Source organism: Hippocampus comes, unplaced genomic scaffold (assembly GCF_001891065.2).
Source record: "Hippocampus comes isolate QL1 unplaced genomic scaffold, H_comes_QL1_v1.1 scaffold178, whole genome shotgun sequence".
Classification (NCBI taxonomy): Eukaryota; Metazoa; Chordata; class Actinopteri; order Syngnathiformes; family Syngnathidae; genus Hippocampus; species Hippocampus comes.
Window position 1 is genome coordinate 269,612 of NW_017807733.1, and position 8,256 is coordinate 277,867.

An 8,256-nucleotide genomic window follows, 5' to 3' on the forward strand; every position below is an offset into this window, starting at 1 on the left:
GAGACCGGCGGTTGGGGACCCCTGGTGTAGAGGACAAGCTGCTCTCTGCTGATCACAAGAGGAATTGCACTCTTAGTTTTTGCAATTGCAATTGCAATTGCATTACATGTTGGAAAACTGTCCAGTTTGTCAGACTTTGATAGACCATGGGAGATTTGTCTCAGACTTATTATCAATTCCGCTTATCCTCACAAGGGTTGCGGGTGTGCTGGAGCCTATCCCAGCTGTCATCAGGCAGTAAACTGGGTATACCTTGAACTGGTTGCCAGCCAATCGCAGGGCACACAAAGACAAACAACCATTCACACTCATGATCACACATTGGGACAATTTGTAGTGCCCAATCAACCTGCCATGCATGTTTTAGGAATGTGGGAGAAAACCGGAGTATCCGGAGAAAACCCATGAAGGCACGCGGCGAACAGGCAAACTCCACACACACACACACACACACACACACACACACACACACACACACACACACACACACACACACACACACACAGAAAAAAAGGCAGAGCGACCCTGCACCTTTGCACTGTGAGGCAGACAGGCTAACCAGTTGTCCACCATGCCGGCTCATTTTCAAAAATATATTTAAATTCATTTTAGAAATCCACAAACATGCACACTTTTTACATGTTTTTCTGATCCACAAATAAATGCGTGATTTACACAAATGTTAATGTTTTGTGAGCATGACTTATCATTTGTAAATTCAGGTCTGCCTTTTGTTTCCTGACATGTTTTAAGTAAACACAGAACAGAAGGTTTTTCCCTTTTTCAATTTGCAGTTTTTTAAACGAGAAATGGAAGATGGCTCATTTTAATTCAATGGAGACAGCATAACTTTTTCCTCATGAATGGAGGAGGGCTGGCCTTTCTATGCGTGAATATCTGAGACCTGTGTGTGCATAACTGGAAATAGTGTGATGTAGGTTTTAAAATTAAATGCACATGGTCACTGATCCACAAACGCACATTCCACATTCACACGCAGAATTGAATATTTACAAATGGTAAGTCTTGATCAACACTCATGACATTAGCAAACATCATACATGAGTGGATCTCCAAAATACATGAATATCCCAAATATATTTGTGTGAATAATTTTGGGACAAATCTCTCCCAATATTAGAGCAGGTGCAAGTATGCCAGTGACACATAATTGCAGATAAATAGAAAGGGAAGAGGAGGTGACCTGTACACAGTGTTTGTGTTGTGTTGTGGTAAGGAACATTTATCCATAACATGGTGACACACAAGCTTGAAGTCGCTTTTTGCTCAGAGATCAGTTTATTTGGATGTCCACTTGAAATGTCATTGCTGCAGGTATTTTGACATTTCCCTGTATGTGCACTTCTAAATTAGCCCTTACTTATTTTCAATTTACAAATGTAATCCAGAATGTCAGCATGACCAACCACGATGGCAGGTATATAGTTCTTGGAATAGCATTTCATTCTTCAAGTTTAAGCAATTTGGGGGTTTAGTCAGATAAATCAAATTTGAGTCGAGTTTTCAAAACCGCAGTAATTGCTGCCTTAATCCGAACGTTGTTGGAGGGTCGTGATGCAGATGTGGCAAAATGATTTGAGTGGAGTGCACAAGAAAGGTACACTTTGGAAAAATAGTGCTGTGAGAAACATACAACGGCATTGTGTTCTTAGACAAATACTCCTATTTAGTAGAAAAATATACTGTTCATTCCACTTGAGATTTTTTTTTTAAACATGTAAACTTTGCCTTGCTCCATGATGTTTTCATCTGCTTTTGTCTTCTCTCATACACTAAAATATGTCAGAGATGATTTGTCAGGATTTTGATGTTTGTATAAATATGTTTTGTCATTCATATGTATTTCCAATTGATTGAATGCTATTTTTATTTTTTTGTGTGCTCCTTGTAGGTATGACGATGATCAGATACCTGGTGGGGATAAGGAGAGATATGCCAGGTAGGCCTAGCCATCTGGAAATAAAGTGGATACTCAAGTTCAAACCTGCTCTGGCTTGAAGTGAAATATAACAACAACAAATTACGATTTCAGTTGTGGTAAATGGTACACTTAGTAAAAACATTATTTATTATTGTATTTGAAATCTGTAGCTTCAATGCTAAACCCTTAAAATGAAACTTTCTGTAGGTTCTCAGAGTAGTTGTTTGTCTTATTGTTATTTGTTTTGAACTATCAGCTCGTATTAAACACGAGGCTGTGAAAAAAACGGAAAACAACCAACGGGTGAAACTATATGTCTGTCAACCCATGGGCAATCACGTATTTTTATATGCGCATATGCGCGCGTGTGTGCTAACGGGTCGATTATAAATACAGTTGAGTTGAGTATATACTATATACAGAATTTCTCTGGCTTAACGGCGCACAGCTGTACTCGCTGGCTCATGATATGAAAATAAATTTCTTGTCTACTGCGCACCTGCATTTCTATGCATCCCTTTCTCTCTCTCTCCCTCCCACCGTAAAGTGATTGTCATTGGCTGGCTTTAGCTTTCAATCAACAGCAATCTTGAAAGGAGGTATTGTATGTGGTTGGCTGGCCTGAGCTCTACATGCAGCCTGAGCATGGAAGGTCCACACGTCTTAATTTTTTTATATTGGTATCTTGAATGTTCTAGTTAGGTGTGATAACGCTATATCACCCATCTCTACTTCATACAAAGATATTCAATTGATAAACTGGAACAAGTGACCATTTATATGGCGAAAAATACCTCTCAATGGTGCGTGCAACTTGCTTGAAAAGATGTAACCATCTAATTTATTGGGTGGGTGCTTTCAGAAAAACTGGACACCATGCTTGACATGCAAACTAATCGGTCGTTGCGGACTAAACAAAACATTTATGTTAACATCCCAATTTTAAAGTGAAACAATTGAACTCCCCTGTTTTAGGTTATAAATCAAGTCATAATTTTGAGCCTTTTATTTCATATATCGTCACAGACAATGTTCCCTCTAATTGTTTTTGTGTCTGGGCAAACACACAAACACCCTGAGCGGTCCCATGGACCACTGTGAGCAACATGCGACATGCAAATTGTGGTCACGCAGTATCATATGCATCATATACATTCAAGTTACATGTTTTCATTAAAACAATAAAATTAAGGCAATAGTTTCTATCAAATGACTTCTTTATTAAGTGTGTTTGTCCACTTTCAGTGAAAAACTCAAAAGTTATGTAACCAAAAGTGTAGCATATTAACATAGCTGTTTTAACAATGTTTTGTATAAATTATGGCAAAACTTGGACTGCCATGAACTGCAACGTGACAGTGTCCTTACTGAGGCACCATCGGAGGTTAGCATAACCATTCTCTGTATGTCCACTTCAAGCTTGGAGTAAAACTGAGTTATTGCCTGCACGATATCCTGAGCAGCGCATGTTGTCAGCTGGACTATTCCACCAAACACAGTTTTATGATTGAAACTATTTTTCTCTCTGTATTTAATGTACAAGACGAGTATTTTGTGCACCGTTATGTCTGTGCTCTTATCTACTATAAGGGTGTGCCAAGGTGCATCTTTAACACTGCACATCGTCTCTTTCGGTACTACAGTATTGCATTGATTGAATCCACAAATTCAAAAGCATAGTTTTCACTTCGCCAACTGTCTGGTATACTCACATACTTTGCCATGGGGTCGTGAATTTGTTGGACCGACAGCATTGATGCATTCATTTTGATGGCTTGTACAACATTGTCGATGAGGATTTTTGACTTGCTCCGGGTTGGATTTGTTTACGATTTGACAGCTTGTTACTCTTCTTTCGGTCTTTGGCGCTCTCTGCCAATAACGTACCGATCCCCATTCCCATCTTGCATCGTTGTACAACTTTTACTGCATTCAAATAACTTTTGCGCTGAATGTGACGCTTGAGGTAGTCCAGTTTCCATTCGCTCCACACTTTTTTCGCTTGCTACTTTAGCTTCGCAACACGTTTTGCAGAGGAGACCTTTCTACAGTGAACAACGTCATGACGTAAATGCGTGAGCGAATTGCGTCAAATAACAACCTGGAACAGCCAATCACATGTTGCATAATACAGAATAATTTATGCATTTATTTTATTTTCACTACTGGTTGGATTTTTACCTTGTGCGCAGCTCAGATAGTTTGTGCGCAGACACGCAGGGGGCAGTGCGCATTTGCTCAGAAACCATGCTTAGAGGGAACAGTGGTCACAGGTACCTCAAATTAGAGCACCCATAACAGAATTCTTTCTGCTGATGATGGCGCACTGTCACCTTATGGACAGCGTGAAACTCGATTTAACTGTATTGTGCTGAAATTTCATTCTGCCAGTTTATTGGCAATAACTGTTCTTGAAACTGATGCATTTTAAGAGTATAAAGGGCTCTTGGTTACATTGGGGTGTAGGCGTGTCATGAACCAGAAGTAGTCGCAGGGCCTATTATTCATTGCTCAAAGTATATTCACATTCACAAACAACAGGACAGATCTCAGTTAGGGTGTGTGTTTTATCTCTGCATTATATATGCAGTATTGGAAACAGTCAAATCTGGTGATTGATTTTAAAGGGAAAAAATATCGACTGTCACCATCGACAGCTCAGTCCTAGATGTAGTCTTATCTAGATTACCTGAAATATACACTTGAGTAAAAGTACAAGTGTATTAACAGAAAATTACCTCGGTCAAAGTCATCTTTTAGACTATTACTTGCGTGTAAGAGTGTCTTAAATTTACTGGACTTAAGAATCAAAGGTATTTTTTTTTTTATATTAAATGGAAACTAATTTTTGAGTGGTGCCAGTTAGAATTTGAAATGTTTCAAATTCTTTTCATCTTATCTTTGTTTAAATTAGTAATTTACTCCAGCAGTGTTGTTGCAGATGTTCGTAAATTAGCTAGCATAGCCTGGCCATCACATTCCTCGTTTGCCTTGAACTGGGACTTTTTTTTCATGTCATTGTGTCTGTCACTGTAGGTAGAACACTTCAGCCTGGAGGAAGAGTCTTTAACTCCAATCCCGACAACTTTTGTGCATGCAGTGTCGTCTTGTAGTCCTCGTCCAGCCATTGCGCCGTTAAGCTCAGCATAGTCACTGGACTAATGTCAGACGTCTTTATGTCTGTGGTAAAAACTGGAGTTCTGCGCGTTGTTGACCATCAGATAACGAAAATGTGTTGCGATGACATTGTCGAAATCTGGTAAACACGTGTCTACAAAGTAGCATCAGCTTGGAGTATAAAGTAATAAAAAAATACATAACACACTGGTGTGTGATGTCTGTGTTAAATTTCCGTGTTAAATCATGCTGCAGAGATTTGGTGCTCTTAAAGCAGGGGTGCCCACACTTTTTTGATCGAAGATCTACTTTTTGATCAACCAATCTCCCGGGATCGACCCGTTACCGCGCACGCGTGCATACGCACGCACGCACGCACCTACGTACACACGCATGCCATGATGAGCAATAGCCTGACGCTGAGGCAAGCGACGCACTTGGGACCAGTCCTTGATCTACTGGTCGTTCGCGATCGACGTAATGGGCACCCCGGTCCTAAAGTGACAGTAATAAGACCAATGCTGGTGTATTTGCTCTTGCTATCTATCCAGTTTTGTTGATATTGGACAGATTAATGTGACACCCCTCCCAATATCAGTCCGATAGTTATCAAGCATCCCTAGTTTTTTTCATGTTGTAACACCTTGGATTTTAAGTTCACGTACTCTCAATATTATTATTTTTTTTTAGCCTCAAGACCAGGCATGTTCATCTCCCTGGAGGGCCACTGTCTTGCCTGTTTTCCAGCTCTCCCAGCTGCAACACACCTGATTTAGATGATCAGCTCATCAGCCACCTCTGAATCAGGTGTGTTGCTCCTGGGAGAGCTGCAAACCTGGCAGGACAGCGGCCCTTGAGGACCGAGTTTGGACACCCCTGCTCTAGACATTACAACATCTTTTGACTTTGTGTCACATTTGGAGGAGGGGGGATGATTTATGGATTGCTATGTTATTGGCTGGAGACTAGTTTCGGCTCCGCCTCTCACCCAAGTTCAGACCTGGCTGGGCTCCAGTTCACCTGGAACCTTGGTGAGTGTAAGCGGTACAGAAAATAGATGGCTGGATTTATGGATGCAGATTTTCCCTCTGGGAATTGATTGTTTTTAATTTCTAGTGGCATGAAGCAGCATTTTGTAATTCCTCACAATTTCTTGGACATCCTTTAAAAACAACCGCTGCCTTCTGACTGACTTTTTCTGGTGTAAGAATGTATGATTGTTACCCGTCACAGGAAAATCCTTATACGTCTTGTACAATAGAAATCGTCAAAATTGGTTTCACTGTCATTATTCATTATGGAACATGCGTTGAACATATGTTCAACAGAGACAGAGATGAAAGTCCTCCGGGTTTTCCCGGATAACATATGTTCAACAGAGAGAACGTTTCATCCGTTGTGTGCTGTCTTTTTACTCAATTTGAAATTGTATTTTAGTTGAAACCTATTCAAGTTTTCTAACTGCCTTTTCTGTATTTTAGAGAGAACCACAGTGAAATTGAGCGACGCAGACGCAATAAAATGACGCAGTACATCACCGAGCTGTCAGACATGGTCCCTACCTGCAGCGCTCTGGCCCGTAAACCTGACAAATTGACCATTCTGCGCATGGCAGTTTCTCATATGAAATCAATGCGGGGCACTGGGAACACATCCACTGACGGGGCTTATAAGCCCTCGTTCCTGACTGAACAGGTATTTCCGGGAGTGACTTTTTCAACATGTCATACATTTCTAAAACATTGACCTACAAGACAAATTATATCCGCATTAATTTTTCGTGATCTCTCGCTAAAACTTAAAAATGTATACATGAGGTTACAATCCTCACTCCAATACTTTATCTGAAACCTTTGTATTGTGTTTTATGATTCATTACTTGATTAAATCCTCCATTAAAAATGATTACAAATTAGAGTTGTTCGAAAATTATTATTGTTTGTCACTGTGTTGGATTATATTTGTACATTTATATATGTAAATTTTGTTTTGAACTACAGGAACTGAAGCATCTGATCTTGGAGGCAGCGGATGGCTTTCTATTTGTGGTGGCGGCAGAGACGGGACGCGTGATCTACGTCTCTGATTCTGTGACACCAGTCTTGAACCACCCGCAGTCTGAGTGGTTTGGCAGCACTCTTTATGAACAAGTCCACCCAGATGACGTTGACAAGTTGAGGGAACAGCTCAGTACCTCAGAAAACTCCATGACCGGTAGATGAAGTTCTGCTCCTATTTCTTCATTTGTTTGTTTCTGTCGTCAGTTGGTATTATCATGTTAGAGCTTTTAATAGGAAGGCACTACATATAACCGAAAGCAGTGAACTATTACTATGACTATAGCATACCTGTCAACTCATACGGTTCGCCATATTTTATACGGATTTTGTGGTGAATCTTACATATATGGCCATATCGCACAAATCATACGGATTCTGAAAATTTCCGTTTTTTTTTTTTTTCCCTAACAGGTAGTTCCGTTTGCTTTTCCCCAGAATGGTGCTCGTCTACTCGAATGCTTTCATTTCCGGTAACGTTCCAGATAATCACTTGGTTCCTAGTTGAAAACATCAGAGTATTCATTCCATACTTCGGTAGTGTACAAGCAAGTTCTAATCTACAAGGAAACACATTTATCATTCATATTGCGCAATGGAACAAACAAGAAAGAGAAGTAAAACGAAGCACAGTGGAAGGTTTCTTCAAGAATGGATAGCGCAGTTTAATGGCGCAATAGTGCCTGGTAAGACTGAAGAATATGCTCATTGCATAATTTGCAAACGTGAAGTAAAAGTCCTTGCATCTGGAATTCATGATGTAAAAGAACATTTGAAGTCTAACTTGCACCAAAGGAATGCCCGAAAAAAGTAACGCAGGAATACAACTCTGACCCCAGTAATGCCACTAAGTAGAATGATGATTAGACATTCCCCTGCCATTGTACTATGGAGATCTACAATAAATATCATTAAAAATTTCGTGGGTTTTTTTCTGCCGTTATTTTGACATATAAAATGCTTTGGTATGTTATAAGGATGTTTTGCTCTTTATAAGGATTTTTTTTGGTAGTTTATATGGGTTGCCGCTCCGAAAGGTTGACAGGTATGCTATCGGGGTGTTCACACGGCAACTTTACTCCGGTGTGTAGCACCGGGGCTGCCCCCCGTAGAGCGTTCACGCGTACAAAGTTATACCCG

General features: G+C 40.2%; 1 protein-coding gene across 1 annotated transcript in view; it reads left to right on the forward strand.

Moving 5' to 3' along the window:
• The window catches only part of LOC109508196 (aryl hydrocarbon receptor nuclear translocator 2-like), a 21,182-nt gene extending 13,795 nt beyond the window's left edge, over positions 1-7,387 (forward strand). Inside the window, exons 4-5 of the mRNA XM_019858075.1 lie at positions 6,541-6,754; positions 7,060-7,387. Of these exons, the coding sequence (XP_019713634.1) occupies positions 6,541-6,754; positions 7,060-7,281 (436 nt within the window). The 3' untranslated portion in view covers positions 7,282-7,387. The remainder of the gene's footprint in view (positions 1-6,540; positions 6,755-7,059) is intronic.
• The last annotated feature ends 869 nt before the right edge of the window (positions 7,388-8,256 follow it).